The sequence below is a fragment of the Coregonus lavaretus genome (assembly GCF_964263955.1).
Source record: "Coregonus lavaretus genome assembly, contig: HAP1_SCAFFOLD_422, whole genome shotgun sequence".
Classification (NCBI taxonomy): domain Eukaryota; kingdom Metazoa; phylum Chordata; class Actinopteri; order Salmoniformes; family Salmonidae; genus Coregonus; species Coregonus lavaretus.
The window spans coordinates 80,001-100,000 of NW_028160072.1; the positions used below are offsets into that span (position 1 = coordinate 80,001).

General features: G+C 42.5%; 1 protein-coding gene across 1 annotated transcript in view; it reads left to right on the forward strand.

Annotated features, from left to right (window-relative positions):
- Positions 1–20,000, forward strand: part of LOC311122204 (protein kinase C-binding protein NELL2-like) — a gene marked incomplete at its 3' end in the record, with an annotated part of 51,853 nt that overhangs the window by 29,173 nt on the left and 2,680 nt on the right. The window contains exons 4-10 of the mRNA XM_084196592.1: positions 659–832; positions 8,785–8,881; positions 12,299–12,371; positions 12,635–12,717; positions 13,445–13,573; positions 14,977–15,079; positions 17,394–17,485. Coding sequence (XP_084052718.1) covers positions 659–832; positions 8,785–8,881; positions 12,299–12,371; positions 12,635–12,717; positions 13,445–13,573; positions 14,977–15,079; positions 17,394–17,485 — 751 coding nt within the window. The remainder of the gene's footprint in view (positions 1–658; positions 833–8,784; positions 8,882–12,298; positions 12,372–12,634; positions 12,718–13,444; positions 13,574–14,976; positions 15,080–17,393; positions 17,486–20,000) is intronic.

The following is a 20,000-nucleotide window of genomic DNA, read 5'->3' on the forward strand; positions in this document are numbered from 1 at the left end:
CCCTCTCTCCCCCTCCACCTTCCTCCCTCCCTCCCTCTCCTCTCAGAGACAGTATACAGTATGTGTCAGCCCCATCAGCAGCAGCCTCATTAGTCTAACTTTCGAGAGAAATCTACAAATGCAGCACTACTCTGTAAACTCCTCTGTAATTGAGGATTTCTTTCTTGGAAGTGCTTTCAACTTTAGTCCCTGCAATTTTAAGAGTACAGCAACTACTGTTGATTTATTTGTTCAATGTGTTTGCAGCTTTCTCACTGCAGCTTTTCAGTCCCCCTTTTTATTGGGCTCCCGAGTGGCACAGCGGTCTAAGACACTGCATCTCAGTGCTCAGTGCTCACTACAGACCCCCTGGTTCAATTCCAGGCTGTATCACAACCGGCCGTGATTGGGAGTCCCATATGGCGGTGCACAATTGGCCCAGTGTCATCCGGGTTTGGCTGGTGTAGGCCGTCATTGTAAATAAGAATTTGTTCTTAACTGACTTGCCTAGTTAAATAAAGGTATACAATTAAATTAAATTGTGTCGGAATGATGACACGTTGTAACACAGGAAGATAGTAGTTTCAGCACCTCTCAGGCATCAGCCATTACCTCTCAGCCATCAGCCATTCTAACAGATACTAATAGATTCAGTATTTACTTTGTGTCTGTTATCCAGGTATCTGGAGTTGGAGAGCAGTGGGCAGCGTAATGAGATCCGTCTCCACTACCGTACCAGGGACCAGCGGGAACACACTGAGGTGTTCCCCTACTCCCTGGCAGACGACCGCTGGCACAAGCTGTCTGTGGCCGTCAGTGTCTCCCACGTGGTCCTGCACGTCGACTGTAACAGGTGAGTGTGGGCACTGGAGGGCGAGAGGTTGGTGTGGTGGGAGAGAGAGAGATACAGAGAGAGCAGTCAGGTAAGGGTTGGCGTGAATGGAGGGAGAGAGAATACCTTTAGGGTACCAGTGCCTAAGGGAGACCAAGGGTGAGCAGGATGTTGTTCCAACCCAGCACTATAACACCTGAGTCAGCTAATAAACCAATCATCCAGGTCTTGATGATCTGGTGAAGCAGGTGTTATTGTGGAAGGCTGAATGTGAGCAGAGCTGGGAGTGAAGAACTACGGCCTCGGGTAGGACTGCTGTTGTGTCTCTTAAAGCAGAGCAGGAAGTATTTATCCTAATGGAATGTAACATGCTAACATTGTGTTATCTATTTCAATGAGGAATAGTTAGATGTGTGCCTACATGTTCAGTATGTTCTGTGTATTAACAGTATGCTATCCTCCAGTATGTTCTGTGTATAAACAGTATGCTATCCTCCAGTATGTTCTGTGTATAAACAGTATGCTATCCTCCAGTATGTTCTGTGTATTAACAGTATGCTATCCTCCAGTATGTTCTGTGTATTAACAGTATGCTATCCTCCAGTATGTTCTGTGTATAAACAGTATGCTATCCTCCAGTATGTTCTGTGTATAAACAGTATGCTATCCTCCAGTATGTTCTGTGTATAAACAGTATGCTATCCTCCAGTATGTTCTGTGTATTAACAGTATGCTATCCTCCAGTATGTTCTGTGTATAAACAGTATGCTATCCTCCAGTATGTTCTGTGTATAAACAGTAATGCATCCTCCAGTATGTTCTGTGTATAAACAGTATGCTATCCTCCAGTATGTTCCGTGTATAAACAGCATGCTATCCTCCAGTATGTTCTGTGTATTAACAGTATGCTATCCTCCAGTATGTTCTGTGTATTAACAGTATGCTATCCTCCAGTATGTTCTGTGTATAAACAGCATGCTATCCTCCAATATGTTCTGTGTATTAACAGTATGCTATCCTCCAGTATGTTCTGTGTATAAACAGCATGCTATCCTCCAGTATGTTCTGTGTATTAACAGTATGCTATCCTCCAGTATGTTCTGTGTATTAACAGTATGCTATCCTCCAGTATGTTCTGTGTATAAACAGCATGCTATCCTCCAGTATGTTCTGTGTATAAACAGTATGCTATCCTCCAGTATGTTCTGTGTATAAACAGTATGCTATCCTCCAGTATGTTCTGTGTATAAACAGTATGCTATCCTCCAGTATGTTCTGTGTATTAACAGTATGCTATCCTCCAGTATGTTCTGTGTATTAACAGTATGCTATCCTCCAGTATGTTCTGTGTATTAACAGTATGCTATCCTCCAGTATGTTCTGTGTATAAACAGCATGCTATCCTCCAGTATGTTCTGTGTATAAACAGTATGCTATCCTCAAGTATGTTCTGTGTATAAACAGTATGCTATCCTCCAGTATGTTATGTGTATTAACAGTATGCTATCCTCCAGTATGTTCTGTGTATTAACAGTATGCTATCCTCCAGTATGTTCTGTGTATAAACAGTATGCTATCCTCCAGTATGTTCTGTGTATAAACAGTATGCTATCCTCCAGTATGTTCTGTGTATAAACAGTATGCTATCCTCCAGTATGTTCTGTGTATTAACAGTATGCTATCCTCCAGTATGTTCTGTGTATAAACAGTATGCTATCCTCCAGTATGTTCTGTGTATAAACAGTATGCTATCCTCCAGTATGTTCCGTGTATAAACAGTATGCTATCCTCCAGTATGTTCTGTGTATAAACAGTATGCTATCCTCCAGTATGTTCTGTGTATAAACAGTATGCTATCCTCCAGTATGTTCTGTGTATTAACAGTATGCTATCCTCCAGTATGTTCTGTGTATAAACAGTATGCTATCCTCCAGTATGTTCCGTGTATAAACAGTATGCTATCCTCCAGTATGTTCTGTGTATTAACAGTATGCTATCCTCCAGTATGTTCTGTGTATAAACAGTATGCTATCCTCCAGTATGTTCTGTGTATAAACAGTATGCTATCCTCCAGTATGTTCTGTGTATTAACAGTATGCTATCCTCCAGTATGTTCTGTGTATTAACAGTATGCTATCCTCCAGTATGTTCTGTGTATAAACAGTATGCTATCCTCCAGTATGTTCTGTGTATAAACAGTATGCTATCCTCCAGTATGTTCTGTGTATTAACAGTATGCTATCCTCCAGTATGTTCTGTGTATAAACAGTATGCTATCCTCCAGTATGTTCTGTGTATAAACAGTATGCTATCCTCCAGTATGTTCTGTGTATTAACAGTATGCTATCCTCCAGTATGTTCTGTGTATAAACAGTATGCTATCCTCCAGAATGTTCTGTGTATAAACAGTATGCTATCCTCCAGTATGTTCTGTGTATAAACAGTATGCTATCCTCCAGTATGTTCTGTGTATAAACAGTATGCTATCCTCCAGTATGTTCTGTGTATAAACAGTATGCTATCCTCCAGTATGTTCTGTGTATTAACAGTATGCTATCCTCCAGTATGTTCTGTGTATAAACAGTATGCTATCCTCCAGTATGTTCTGTGTATAAACAGTATGCTATCCTCCAGTATGTTCTGTGTATAAACAGTATGCTATCCTCCAGTATGTTCTGTGTATTAACAGTATGCTATCCTCCACTATGTTCTGTGTATTAACAGTATGCTATCCTCCAGTATGTTCTGTGTATTAACAGTATGCTATCCTCCAGTATGTTCTGTGTATAAACAGTATGCTATCCTCCAGTATGTTCTGTGTATTAACAGTATGCTATCCTCCACTATGTTCTGTGTATTAACAGTATGCTATCCTCCAGTATGTTCTGTGTATTAACAGTATGCTATCCTCCAGTATGTTCTGTGTATTAACAGTATGCTATCCTCCAGTATGTTCTGTGTATAAACAGTATGCTATCCTCCAGTATGTTCTGTGTATTAACAGTATGCTATCCTCCAGTATGTTCTGTGTATAAACAGCATGCTATCCTCCAGTATGTTCTGTGTATAAACAGTATGCTATCCTCCAGTATGTTCTGTGTATAAACAGTATGCTATCCTCCAGTATGTTCTGTGTATAAACAGTATGCTATCCTCCAGTATGTTCCGTGTATAAACAGTATGCTATCCTCCAGTATGTTCTGTGTATTAACAGTATGCTATCCTCCAGTATGTTCTGTGTATAAACAGCATGCCATCCTCCAGTATGTTCTGTGTATAAACAGCATGCTATCCTCCAGTATGTTCTGTGTATAAACAGTATGCTATCCTCCAGTATGTTCCGTGTATAAACAGTATGCTATCCTCCAGTATGTTCTGTGTATAAACAGTATGCTATCCTCCAGTATGTTCTGTGTATAAACAGTATGCTATCCTCCAGTATGTTCTGTGTATAAACAGTATGCTATCCTCCAGTATGTTCCGTGTATAAACAGTATGCTATCCTCCAGTATGTTCCGTGTATAAACAGTATGCTATCCTCCAGTATGTTCTGTGTATAAACAGTATGCTATCCTCCAGTATGTTCTGTGTATAAACAGTATGCTATCCTCCACTATGTTCTGTGTATAAACAGTATGCTATCCTCCAGTATGTTCTGTGTATAAACAGTATGCTATCCTCCAGTATGTTCTGTGTATAAACAGTATGCTATCCTCCAGTATGTTCTGTGTATAAACAGTATGCTATCCTCCAGTATGTTCTGTGTATAAACAGTATGCTATCCTCCAGTATGTTCTGTGTATAAACAGTATGCTATCCTCCACTATGTTCTGTGTATAAACAGTATGCTATCCTCCAGTATGTTCTGTGTATAAACAGTATGCTATCCTCCAGTATGTTCTGTGTATAAACAGTATGCTATCCTCCAGTATGTTCCGTGTATAAACAGTATGCTATCCTCCAGTATGTTCTGTGTATAAACAGTATGCTATCCTCCACTATGTTCCGTGTATAAACAGTATGCTATCCTCCAGTATGTTCTGTGTATAAACAGTATGCTATCCTCCAGTATGTTCTGTGTATAAACAGTATGCTATCCTCCACTATGTTCCGTGTATAAACAGTATGCTATCCTCCAGTATGTTCCGTGTATAAACAGTATGCTATCCTCCAGTATGTTCCGTGTATAAACAGTATGCTATCCTCCAGTATGTTCTGTGTATAAACAGTATGCTATCCTCCAGTATGTTCTGTGTATAAACAGTATGCTATCCTCCAGTATGTTCTGTGTATAAACAGTATGCTATCCTCCAGTATGTTCTGTGTATAAACAGTATGCTATCCTCCAGTATGTTCTGTGTATTAACAGTATGCTATCCTCCAGTATGTTCCGTGTATAAACAGTATGCTATCCTCCAGTATGTTCTGTGTATAAACAGTATGCTATCCTCCAGTATGTTCTGTGTATAAACAGTATGCTATCCTCCAGTATGTTCCGTGTATAAACAGTATGCTATCCTCCAGTATGTTCTGTGTATAAACAGCATGCTATCCTCCAGTATGTTCTGTGTATAAACAGTATGCTATCCTCCAGTATGTTCTGTGTATAAACAGTATGCTATCCTCCAGTATGTTCTGTGTATTAACAGTATGCTATCCTCCAGTATGTTCTGTGTATAAACAGTATGCTATCCTCCAGTATGTTCTGTGTATAAACAGTATGCTATCCTCCAGTATGTTCTGTGTATTAACAGTATGCTATCCTCCAGTATGTTCTGTGTATAAACAGTATGCTATCCTCCAGAATGTTCTGTGTATAAACAGTATGCTATCTTCCAGTATGTTCTGTGTATAAACAGTATGCTATCCTCCAGTATGTTCTGTGTATAAACAGTATGCTATCCTCCAGTATGTTCTGTGTATAAACAGTATGCTATCCTCCAGTATGTTCTGTGTATTAACAGTATGCTATCCTCCAGTATGTTCTGTGTATAAACAGTATGCTATCCTCCAGTATGTTCTGTGTATAAACAGTATGCTATCCTCCAGTATGTTCTGTGTATAAACAGTATGCTATCCTCCAGTATGTTCTGTGTATTAACAGTATGCTATCCTCCACTATGTTCTGTGTATTAACAGTATGCTATCCTCCAGTATGTTCTGTGTATTAACAGTATGCTATCCTCCAGTATGTTCTGTGTATAAACAGTATGCTATCCTCCAGTATGTTCTGTGTATTAACAGTATGCTATCCTCCACTATGTTCTGTGTATCAACAGTATGCTATCCTCCAGTATGTTCTGTGTATTAACAGTATGCTATCCTCCAGTATGTTCTGTGTATTAACAGTATGCTATCCTCCAGTATGTTCTGTGTATAAACAGTATGCTATCCTCCAGTATGTTCTGTGTATTAACAGTATGCTATCCTCCAGTATGTTCTGTGTATAAACAGCATGCTATCCTCCAGTATGTTCTGTGTATAAACAGTATGCTATCCTCCAGCATGTTCTGTGTATAAACAGTATGCTATCCTCCAGTATGTTCTGTGTATAAACAGTATGCTATCCTCCAGTATGTTCCGTGTATAAACAGTATGCTATCCTCCAGTATGTTCTGTGTATTAACAGTATGCTATCCTCCAGTATGTTCTGTGTATAAACAGCATGCTATCCTCCAGTATGTTCTGTGTATAAACAGCATGCTATCCTCCAGTATGTTCTGTGTATAAACAGTATGCTATCCTCCAGTATGTTCCGTGTATAAACAGTATGCTATCCTCCAGTATGTTCTGTGTATAAACAGTATGCTATCCTCCAGTATGTTCTGTGTATAAACAGTATGCTATCCTCCAGTATGTTCTGTGTATAAACAGTATGCTATCCTCCAGTATGTTCCGTGTATAAACAGTATGCTATCCTCCAGTATGTTCCGTGTATAAACAGTATGCTATCCTCCAGTATGTTCTGTGTATAAACAGTATGCTATCCTCCAGTATGTTCTGTGTATAAACAGTATGCTATCCTCCACTATGTTCTGTGTATAAACAGTATGCTATCCTCCAGTATGTTCTGTGTATAAACAGTATGCTATCCTCCAGTATGTTCTGTGTATAAACAGTATGCTATCCTCCAGTATGTTCTGTGTATAAACAGTATGCTATCCTCCAGTATGTTCTGTGTATAAACAGTATGCTATCCTCCAGTATGTTCTGTGTATAAACAGTATGCTATCCTCCAGTATGTTCTGTGTATAAACAGTATGCTATCCTCCACTATGTTCTGTGTATAAACAGTATGCTATCCTCCAGTATGTTCTGTGTATAAACAGTATGCTATCCTCCAGTATGTTCTGTGTATAAACAGTATGCTATCCTCCAGTATGTTCCGTGTATAAACAGTATGCTATCCTCCAGTATGTTCTGTGTATAAACAGTATGCTATCCTCCACTATGTTCCGTGTATAAACAGTATGCTATCCTCCAGTATGTTCCGTGTATAAACAGTATGCTATCCTCCAGTATGTTCCGTGTATAAACAGTATGCTATCCTCCAGTATGTTCTGTGTATAAACAGTATGCTATCCTCCAGTATGTTCCGTGTATAAACAGTATGCTATCCTCCAGTATGTTCTGTGTATAAACAGTATGCTATCCTCCAGTATGTTCTGTGTATAAACAGTATGCTATCCTCCAGTATGTTCTGTGTATAAACAGTATGCTATCCTCCAGTATGTTCCGTGTATAAACAGTATGCTATCCTCCAGTATGTTCCGTGTATAAACAGTATGCTATCCTCCAGTATGTTCTGTGTATAAACAGTATGCTATCCTCCAGTATGTTCTGTGTATAAACAGTATGCTATCCTCCACTATGTTCTGTGTATAAACAGTATGCTATCCTCCAGTATGTTCTGTGTATAAACAGTATGCTATCCTCCAGTATGTTCTGTGTATAAACAGTATGCTATCCTCCAGTATGTTCTGTGTATAAACAGTATGCTATCCTCCAGTATGTTCTGTGTATAAACAGTATGCTATCCTCCAGTATGTTCTGTGTATAAACAGTATGCTATCCTCCAGTATGTTCTGTGTATAAACAGTATGCTATCCTCCACTATGTTCTGTGTATAAACAGTATGCTATCCTCCAGTATGTTCTGTGTATAAACAGTATGCTATCCTCCAGTATGTTCTGTGTATAAACAGTATGCTATCCTCCAGTATGTTCCGTGTATAAACAGTATGCTATCCTCCAGTATGTTCTGTGTATAAACAGTATGCTATCCTCCACTATGTTCCGTGTATAAACATTATGCTATCCTCCAGTATGTTCTGTGTATAAACAGTATGCTATCCTCCAGTATGTTCTGTGTATAAACAGTATGCTATCCTCCACTATGTTCCGTGTATAAACAGTATGCTATCCTCCAGTATGTTCCGTGTATAAACAGTATGCTATCCTCCAGTATGTTCCGTGTATAAACAGTATGCTATCCTCCAGTATGTTCTGTGTATAAACAGTATGCTATCCTCCAGTATGTTCTGTGTATAAACAGTATGCTATCCTCCAGTATGTTCTGTGTATAAACAGTATGCTATCCTCCAGTATGTTCTGTGTATAAACAGTATGCTATCCTCCAGTATGTTCTGTGTATTAACAGTATGCTATCCTCCAGTATGTTCCGTGTATAAACAGTATGCTATCCTCCAGTATGTTCTGTGTATAAACAGTATGCTATCCTCCAGTATGTTCTGTGTATAAACAGTATGCTATCCTCCAGTATGTTCCGTGTATAAACAGTATGCTATCCTCCAGTATGTTCTGTGTATAAACAGCATGCTATCCTCCAGTATGTTCTGTGTATAAACAGTATGCTATCCTCCAGTATGTTCTGTGTATAAACAGTATGCTATCCTCCAGTATGTTCTGTGTATAAACAGTATGCTATCCTCTTGTTTTCCCCTTCTCCTCTAGGATCTATGAGAGGGTGATAGAGCCTCCGTCTATGGACATTCCCTCTGAGACCACTGTCTGGCTCGGACAGAGGAACCAGGCCCATGGATACTTCAAGGTATGGTGTAGGGATTCATATTTTCCCAAAAATCTACGAAGTTTCAATTCAGAGAAAAATTAATATTTATCCAGAGTCGCTGGAAGTACTGCAAAAATCTGAAGTGCCCATTTAAAGTGTTTACAACCAAGATACGGTCACTATGCCAGGGTTCTCCCCAAGTGAGATTGTCGCTGCGCCACCTTGCCGGCTTGGCTGCATCACTATGTACAGATTTCACAGGTAGTGAAACAGATATTCAGTAATGATAGAGTCGCCAATGACATTGTTGTACATTTTTAAACAGGCCGTTCATAAATTCAGAGTGTTATCATGTTCCTCAATTAATTCAGCACATTTCAGCAGTAGGCCTAGGCTCTCTCGACCAGAGCGCACCCCGAGTAGGCTATAGCGTTGTCGAATCATAAAAACCTTGTAACGGCAGTCAAACAAAAGTCAAATAACCAAAGTTGCTAAGCTTGATAGATAATGACAGAATATATCCTATTTGTCAAAATCTAATTGATGATTAAGTTTTGTCGACGGGGGGAGGGTTTTTCAGGGGGTGCAGCAGCACCTCTACTTTCGTCGGCTACGCCCCAGGCTTGTCTCAAAGCAGCGCGATGGCGCTGTCCCAATCAAAACCGCGCTGCAATCAACACACACGACTATTGGTTTAAATTAGTGTAACGGTTGGATATGAGTTTGGGGGTTTCAGTATAGGCAAGAATTTGATACATTTGGCTACTATAATCCAACATTTTCATAATTCAGTTGATCATAACTAAGGTGAGTTTAACTGTCTCTGCGCTTTTTCTAGGCCCAATGGCTGTTTCCTCGTCTCCTCATGCTGCCACCTGCCTCCGCCACGTTGTTCTCAACACCAGTTAATACGCTAGAGAAATGTGAAGAGGGATCCCGGGACAGTCCCGGGATCCCGGCTACCAGTGTTCATCTCTAGTATGGTGTGATATGTATTCATTGGTAATACTAGACAGACTGCGATGTTAAACAATCAAACACATTCAGAGTGTGAGTGTGTGTGTGTGTGTGTGTGTGTGTGTGTGTGTGTGTGTGTGTGTGTGTGTGTGTGTAAATTGACGTGCCAGAGCTTAAACCTCACATAGCTTCTAATCACGTCAGTTTCGGCACAGTGGATCCGTCATCTCCAGAACACACGGCTGGTTCAGGTAGCTGGTTCTGTACCTCTGTCTCATCAGCTTCTAGTGATTCCAACTGTCAGGTAGCTGGTTCTGAACCTCTGTCTCATCAGCTTCTAGTGATTCCAACTGTCAGGTAGCTGGTTCTGTACCTCTGTCTCATCAGCTTCTAGTGATTCCAACTGTCAGGTAGCTGGTTCTGTACCTCTGTCTCATCAGCTTCTAGTGATTCCAACTGTCATGTAGCTGGTTCTGTACTTCTGTCTCATCAGCTTCTAGTGATTCCAACTGTCATGTAGCTGGTTCTGAACCTCTGTCTCATCAGCTTCTAGTGATTCCAACTGTCAGGTAGCTGGTTCTGTACCTCTGTCTCATCAGCTTCATCAGCTTCTAGTGATTCCAACTGTCATGTAGCTGGTTCTGTACCTCTGTCTCATCAGCTTCTAGTGATTCCAACTGTCAGGTAGCTGGTTCTGAACCTCTGTCTCATCAGCTTCTAGTGATTCCAACTGCCAGGTAGCTGGTTCTGAACCTCTGTCTCATCAGCTTCTAGTGATTCCAACTGTCATGTAGCTGGTTCTGAACCTCTGTCTCATCAGCTTCTAGTGATTCCAACTGTCAGGTAGCTGGTTCTGTACCTCTGTCTCATCAGCTTCTAGTGATTCCAACTGTCAGGTAGCTGGTTCTGTACCTCTGTCTCATCAGCTTCTAGTGATTCCAACTGTCATGTAGCTGGTTCTGTACTTCTGTCTCATCAGCTTCTAGTGATTCCAACTGTCATGTAGCTGGTTCTGAACCTCTGTCTCATCAGCTTCTAGTGATTCCAACTGTCAGGTAGCTGGTTCTGTACCTCTGTCTCATCAGCTTCATCAGCTTCTAGTGATTCCAACTGTCATGTAGCTGGTTCTGTACCTCTGTCTCATCAGCTTCTAGTGATTCCAACTGTCAGGTAGCTGGTTCTGAACCTCTGTCTCATCAGCTTCTAGTGATTCCAACTGCCAGGTAGCTGGTTCTGAACCTCTGTCTCATCAGCTTCTAGTGATTCCAACTGTCATGTAGCTGGTTCTGAACCTCTGTCTCATCAGCTTCTAGTGATTCCAACTGTCAGGTAGCTGGTTCTGTACCTCTGTCTCATCAGCTTCATCAGCTTCTAGTGATTCCAACTGTCATGTAGCTGGTTCTGTACCTCTGTCTCATCAGCTTCTAGTGATTCCAACTGTCAGGTAGCTGGTTCTGAACCTCTGTCTCATCAGCTTCTAGTGATTCCAACTGCCAGGTAGCTGGTTCTGAACCTCTGTCTCATCAGCTTCTAGTGATTCCAACTGTCAGGTAGCTGGTTCTGAACCTCTGTCTCATCAGCTTCTAGTGATTCCAACTGTCAGTTAGCTGGTTCTGTACCTCTGTCTCATCAGCTTCATCAGCTTCTAGTGATTCCAACTGTCATGTAGCTGGTTCTGAACCTCTGTCTCATCAGCTTCTAGTGATTCCAACTGTCAGGTAGCTGGTTCTGTACCTCTGTCTCATCAGCTTCTAGTGATTCCAACTGTCAGGTAGCTGGTTCTGTACCTCTGTCTCATCAGCTTCTAGTGATTCCAACTGTCAGGTAGCTGGTTCTGAACCTCTGTCTCATCAGCTTCTAGTGATTCCAACTGTCAGGTAGCTGGTTCTGAACCTCTGTCTCATCAGCTTCTAGTGATTCCAACTGTCAGGTAGCTGGTTCTGAACCTCTGTCTCATCAGCTTCTAGTGATTCCAACTGTCAGGTAGCTGGTTCTGAACCTCTGTCTCATCAGCTTCTAGTGATTCCAACTGTCAGGTAGCTGGTTCTGAACCTCTGTCTCATCAGCTTCTAGTGATTCCAACTGTCAGGTAGCTTGTTCTGAACCTCTGTCTCATCAGCTTCTAGTGATTCCAACTGTCAGGTAGCTGGTTCTGAACCTCTGTCTCATCAGCTTCTAGTGATTCCAACTGTCAGGTAGCTGGTTCTGTACCTCTGTCTCATCAGCTTCTAGTGATTCCAACTGTCAGGTAGCTGGTTCTGTACCTCTGTCTCATCAGCTTCTAGTGATTCCAACTGTCAGCTAACGTCACACACTCATGGAGCTTAGCTAGGCTAACTCATCCTGCATAGATATGATCTGAGGTCAACCTCTCTCTCTCTCTCTCTCTCGCCTCCCTTTCTCTCTCTGTTATTCTGTCTCAACCTCTCTCTCACTCTCTATCTCTTTCACCCTATCTGTTTCACTCTCCCTTTCTCTCCCTCCTCCCTGTCTATACAGGGAATAATGCAGGATGTTCAGCTGGTCGTCATGTCTCAAGGCTACATCTCCCAGTGTCCAGACCTCAACCGCAGTAAGATAACAGTTACATTTAGTACCTATAAAAGTCTGGAAACTCTGAAGTTAACATGCTGACATGTACATTATTTTACATCCACTATAAAAGTCTGGAAACTCTGCATCTAAAATGAGATGTCCACAAAATGCAGCACCAGCTACACATGCATTTACAGTAAAAACAGAAAGCCCTAATATGCTTGCCGGTACAGTTACATGGACATTGACAATGGAAACATCATGCCAACATTACATTACCTTGACTTACCTGTGTTTCAGCTTGCCCCACCTGCAATGACTTCCATGGGCTGGTGCAGAAGATCATGGAGCTGCAGGATGTCTTAGCCAAGACCTCCAGCAAGGTACTGTAGCATTAGACAATGTGTGTCTCAATAGTCTACATTTGTTTCCTCTCCTTGTCTTCTTCCCTTAATCTGCATTGATCTGAAGGGACAGGAGAGGAGAGGAAGCCACTTTTGACTATTGAGATTCACCCTCTGTTGTGTCTCTCTGGTCGACATGCTAGCTTTTCTTACGACTCCTACTCAGTGTAGAGTAATGGTGTAGATGTGGACAGCTGCCATGTACACCACCGCCTGATGTCCTGTCAGTGTACAAGGCATAAGTGCATGAATCATTCACACAGACGGTAAGTTAGAGAACATCCATTTACTGTTCTGTAATACAGCACATGGAGCATCTCTGTCCTGGTTTACTGGGCTCTGGTTCCCTTGTCGTGCCACGCTGGGTTGTTGAATAAATGATGAGTTAAAAAGCAGACCGTAACAACGGGCTGTTGACAGAAATATTCTCATACACGCATTCATTTGCACGAACACACGCAAAAATACACACAGGCATTTTTGTGTGCGCAAATACTGTAGGCTGACACACACACAGACATACACACACACATACACACACACACACACATAGACACATACACACACACACACACACACACACACACACACACACACACACACACACACACACACACACACATACACACACACACACACATACACACACATACACACACACACACTAACTCTGTATCTTTGTTTTGGTGTGTGTGTGTGTGTGCAGCTGTCGCGTGCGGAGGAGAAAATGCAGGCTCTGGATGGCTGTTACTGTGAGAGGACCTGCAGTATGAACGGAGTGCTGTACAGGGAGGACGAAGGATGGACAGACGGATGCAGGAACTGTTCCTGCTATGTAAGACTATAACACACTATAACACACTATAACAGGCTATAACACACTATAACACACTATAACAGGCTATAACAGGCTATAACACACTATAACGCACTATAACAGGCTATAACACACTATAACACACTATAACAGGCTATAACACACTATAACGCACTATAACAGGCTATAACACACTATAACACACTATAACAGGCTATAACACACTATAACGCACTATAACAGGCTATAACACACTATAACACACTATAACAGACTGAAACAGGCTATAACACACTATGACAGACTATAATTAAGCAATAATGCCCGAGGAGGTGTGGTATATGGCCAATATACCATGGCTAAGGGCTGTTCTTACGCACGATGCAACGCGGAGTGCCTGGATACAGCCCTTAGCCGCGGTATATTGGCCATATATCACAACCCCCCGAGGTGCCTTATTGCTATTATAAACTAGTTACAAACGTAATTAGAGCAGTAAAAATAAATGTTTTTGTAAAGGGACAGTTCACTCTATAATCACTGTGGGTTTAAAGGGACAGTTCACTCTATAATCACTGTGGACTTAAAGGAATAGTTCACTTCATGATCACAGTTATCCGGGACTTAAAGGGACGGCACTGAATGGAAAACCATAATCTAAAAATCACTAGTGCAATCAACTCTATGTGATTCTCCTGATCCCAGAGATCAAGACATATGGTGTATCAACTCTGTGTGATTCTCCTGATCCCAGAGATCAAGACATATGGTGTATCAACTCTGTGTGATTCTCCTGATCTCAGTGATCAAGACATAGGGTGTCTGTAAATTCAATCTGGACTGCCAGAGTGCACTCAGAGTGCACTCTGGCAGTGCACTGGAGTAGGGTTGATCGTAACGGTCTGACCTCACAACGGCAGTCAAGCACCCAAGCTAACTGGCTAATGTTGGCTAGCTTGCTAGCTACTTCCAGACACAAATGAGAGAACACCTCACTCTGACCATTTTACTCGCCCTAGCAGAGCTGGTTAGGCTGTTTTCATGTTATCCAGAGCGTTGGTGACTGTAACTGTGCTGCAGGCAACAATTGAATTACGCTTTTTTGCTGACGTTTACTGACACCGGCCATATTCAACGGGTGTTGAGCGTTCGTAAATTCATCAGTTATTCTGCGCCAGAGCTAATTTATGAACGCACCCATAGACTTTATGGTCTTGGGGTTTGTTATAGCTCCGTAGAATGGTTCAGTCCATTATAGGGGGATCAGTCTGAGGTTCTGAGTAATATTGTGTGTTGATCAATTGTCTGAGTGAATAAATCTGCTTTTGTTTAGATTTGAATCCCCTTTTAGAATGGTACAGTCCAGGTTCGAGATCATAGATCTTTATACTAATAATGTCTGTTTTGTCTTATTCCTTTAGAATGGTACAGTCCAGTGTGAGACCATCTCGTGCCCCCCTCCTCAGTGTCCCCCTGACTCTGCACCTGCCTATGTGCCAGGCACGTGCTGCAAAGAGTGTCAGCGTGAGTAACACTTACCTTCTCATGCCATGTTCTTCTCACATCTGCTCAACACAGCCCTCTCATTTTCTTTTTCTCAAATGTTTTCTCCTCTTCTCTCTCTCTCTCTCCTCTCTACACCTCTTCTCTGTCTCTCTCTCCTCTCTACAACTCTTCTCTCTCTCTCGCTCTCTCTCTCTCTATCTCTCTCTCTCTCTCTCTCTCTCTCTCTCTCTCTCTCTCTCTCTCTCTCTCATCTCTACACCACTTCTCTCTCTCTCTCCTCTCTACACCACTTCTCTCTCTCTCTCTCTCTCTCTCTCTCTCTCTCTCTCTCTCTCTCTCTCTCTCTCTCTCCTCTCTACACCACTTCTCTCTCTCTCTCTCTCTCTCTCTCTCTCTCTCTCTCTCGCCTCTCTACACCACTTCTCTCTCGCTCCTCTTTTCACCTCTTCTCTCTCTCTCTCTCTCTCTCTCTCTCTCTCTCTCTCTCTCTCTCTCTCTCTCTCTCTCTCTCTCTCTCTCTCTCTCCTCTCTACACCACTTCTCTGTCTCTCTCTCTCCTCTCTACACCACTTCTCTCTCTCTCTCTCTCCCTCTCTCTCTCTCTCTCTCTCATCTCTACACCACTTCTCTCTCTCTCTCTCCTCTCTACACCACTTCTCTCTCGCTGCTCTCTTCACCTCTTCTCTCTCTCTCTCTCTCTCTCATCTCTACACCACTTCTCTCTCTCTCTCCTCTCTACACCACTTCTCTCTCGCTCCTCTCTTCACCTCTTCTCTCTCTCTCTCTCTCTCTCTCTCTCTCTCTCTCCTCTCTACACCACTTCTCTCTCTCGCTCCTCTCTGCACCACTTCTCTCTCCTCTCCTCTCTACACCACTTCTCTCTCTCTAATCTCTACACCACTTCTCTCTCTCTCCTCTCTACACCACTTCTCTCTCTTTCCTCTCTATACCTCTTCTCTCTCTCTCTCCTCTCTACACCTCTTCTCTCTCTCTCTCTCCTCTCTACACCACTTCTCTCTCTCCTCTCTACACCTCTCTCTCTCCTCTCTACACCTCTCTCTCCTCTCTCTCTCTCTCTCTCTCTCTCTCTCCTCTCTACACCACTTCTCTCTCTCTCCTCTCTACACCTCTTCTCTCTCCCTCTCTCCTCTCTACACCTCTTCTCTCTCTCTCTCCTCTCTACACCTCTTCTCTCTCTCTCTCTCCTCTCTACACCTCTTCTCTCTCTCTCTCATCTCTACACCACTTCTCTCTCTCTCTCTCCTCTCTACACCACTTCTCTCTCGCTGCTCTCTTCACCTCTTCTCTCTCTCTCTCTCTCTCTCATCTCTACACCACCTTCTCTCTCTCTCTCCTCTCTACACCACTTCTCTCTCGCTCCTCTCTTCACCTCTTCTCTCTCTCTCTCTCTCTCTCTCTCTCTCTCTCTCTCTCCTCTCTACACCACTTCTCTCTCTCGCTCCTCTCTGCACCACTTCTCTCTCTCCTCTCTACACCACTTCTCTCTCTCTAATCTCTACACCACTTCTCTCTCTCTCCTCTCTACACCACTTCTCTCTCTTTCCTCTCTATACCTCTTCTCTCTCTCTCTCCTCTCTACACCTCTTCTCTCTCTCTCTCTCCTCTCTACACCACTTCTCTCTCTCTCCTCTCTACACCTCTTCTCTCTCTCTCTCCTCTCTACACCTCTTCTCTCTCTCTCTCTCTTCTCTCTCTCTCTCCTCTCTACACCACTTCTCTCTCTCTCCTCTCTACACCTCTTCTCTCTCCCTCTCTCCTCTCTACACCTCTTCTCTCTCTCTCTCCTCTCTACACCTCTTCTCTCTCTCTCTCTCTCCTCTCTACACCTCTTCTCTCTCTCTCTCCTCTCTATACCTCTTCTCTCTCCCTCTCTCCTCTCTACACCTCTTCTCTCTCTCTCCTCTTTACACCTCTTCTCTCTCTCTCTCTCTCCTCTCTACACCACTTTTCTCTCTCTCTCCTCTCTTCATCACGAACAGCTCACAGGACCATGCTGTCCACTGAAATCGTATCTTATTTTTCTTAATTTCTCTCTCTCTCTCTCTCTCTCTCGTTCTTGCTCTCGCTCGCTTCACATATACATCAATAATTCAAGGCCAGTCTTTAAAGCCTGCTGCTATCTGGAGCCAGCGTTAATATGAAACCCATTTAAGTAATGACTTAAGCTGTGTATAACATGCTACCTTGCTCCCAATGTTAAAAGGGGCTAGGAATAACTAAAAACTGTGTGTGTGTGTGTGTGTGTGTGTGTGTGTGTGTGTGTGTGTGTGTGTGTGTACGCATGTGCATTTGTGTGTGTATGTGTCCACAGCTGTGTGTCTGTTCAGAGGAAGGGTGTACGTGGAAGGGGACTTGAAGAGTGTGAGGGATTCATCTGGAAACTGTTTACTGTTTGAGTGTCAGGTATGTCCAATACACTACACCCTGTCTACACACTCTTAGTTTGTCATGACTACAGAACACACCAGCAATCAACACACCATGATAATCCCTATAGAGACAACACACCATGAGAATCCCTATAGAGACAACACACCATGAGAATCCCTATAAAGACAACACACCATGAGAATCCCTATAGAGACAACACACCATGAGAATCCCTATAGAGACAACACACCATGAGAATCCCTATAGAGACAACACACCATGAGAATCCCTATAGAGACAACACACCATGAGAATCCCCATAGAGACAACACACCATGAGAATCCCTATACAGACAACACACCATGAGAATCCCTATAAAGACAACACACCATGAGAATCCCTATAGAGACAACACACCATGAGAATCCCTATAGAGACAACACACCATGAGAATCCCTATAAAGACAACACACCATGAGAATCCCTATAAAGACAACACACCATGAGAATCCCTATAGAGACAACACACCATGAGAATCCCTATAAAGACAACACACCATGAGAATCCCTATAGAGACAACACACCATGAGAATCCCTATAGAGACAACACACCATGAGAATCCCTATAGAGACAACACACCATGAGAATCGCTATAGAGACAACACACCATGAGAATCCCTATAGAGACAACACACCATGAGAATCCCTATAAAGACAACACACCATGAGAATCCCTATAGAGACAACACACCATGAGAATCCCTATAGAGACAACACACCATGAGAATCCCTATAGAGACAACACACCATGAGAATCCCTATAAAGACAACACACCATTAGAATCCCTATAAAGACAACACACCATGAGAATCCCTATAGAGACAACACACCATGAGAATCCCTATAGAGACAACACACCATGAGAATCCCTATAGAGACAACACACCATGAGAATCCCTATAGAGACAACACACCATTAGAATCCCTATAGAGACAACACACCATGAGAATCGCTATAGAGACAACACACCATGAGAATCCCTATAGAGACAACACACCATGAGAATCCCATAGAGACAACACACCATGATAATCCCATAGAGACAACACACCATGAGAATCCCATAGAGACAACACACCATGAGAATCCCATAGAGACAACACACCATGATAATCCCTATAGAGACAACACACCATGAGAATCCCTATAGAGACAACTCACTCTGATCCAGCCTGGTCTGGGCTCGTTTCATGTTGAAATACATATCATACATAGTATTATCTTGTGGTGGATGGCCTCATGTACTAATGCATCAGCTCAGCCTTTACAGTACCTCTCGATCGAAGAGCTTGGCGAGAGACAGGTCTCACAGAACAGATAGAGAGCTTGTCTATAGACACGTCTCACAGAACAGATAGAGAGCTTGGCGAGAGACACGTCGCACAGAACAGATAGAGAGCTTGTCTATAGACACGTCTCACAGAACAGATAGAGAGCTTGTCTATAGACACGTCTCACAGAACAGATAGAGAGCTTGGCGAGAGACAGGTCTCACAGAACAGATAGAGAGCTTGTCTATAGACACGTCTCACAGAACAGATAGAGAGCTTGTCTATAGACACGTCTCACAGAACAGATAGAGAGCTTGGCGAGAGACACGTCGCACAGAACAGATAGAGAGCTTGTCTATAGACACGTCTCACAGAACAGATAGAGAGCTTGTCTATAGACACGTCTCACAGAACAGATAGAGAGCTTGTCTATAGACACGTCTCACAGAACAGATAGAGAGCTTGTCTATAGACACGTCTCACAGAACAGATAGAGAGCTTGTCTATAGACACGTCTCACAGAACAGATAGAGAGCTTGTCTATAGACACGTCTCACAGAACAGATAGAGAGCTTGTCTATAGACACGTCTCACAGAACAGATAGAGAGCTTGTCTATAGACACGTCTCACAGAACAGATAGAGAGCTTGTCTATAGACACGTCTCACAGAACAGATAGAGAGCTTGTCTATAGACACGTCTCACAGAACAGATAGAGAAGCAGAAAACACCGGAGATGTATTTATTTTATGAAACTAAAGCTGTCATGGCTGTCAAATAGATAAATAAACCAAATAGGTATAATACAGTGAGGGAAAAAAGTATTTGATCCCTTGCTGATTTTGTACGTTTGCCCACTGACAAATACATGATCAGTCTATAATTGTAATGGTAGGTTTATTTGAACATTGAGAGACAGAATTACAACAAAAAATCCAAAAAACGCATGTAAAAAATGTTATAAATTGATTTGCATTTTAATGGAGGAAATAAGTATTTGACCCCTCTGCAAAACATGACTTAGTACTTGGTGGCAAAACCCTTGTTGGCAATCACAGAGGTCAGACGTTTCTTGTAGTTGGCCACCAGGTTTGCACACATCTCAGGAGGGATTTTGTCCCACTCCTCTTTGCAGATCTTCTCCAAGTCATTAAGGTTTCGAGGCTGACGTTTGGCAACTTGAACCTTCAGCTCCCTCCACAGATTTTCTAT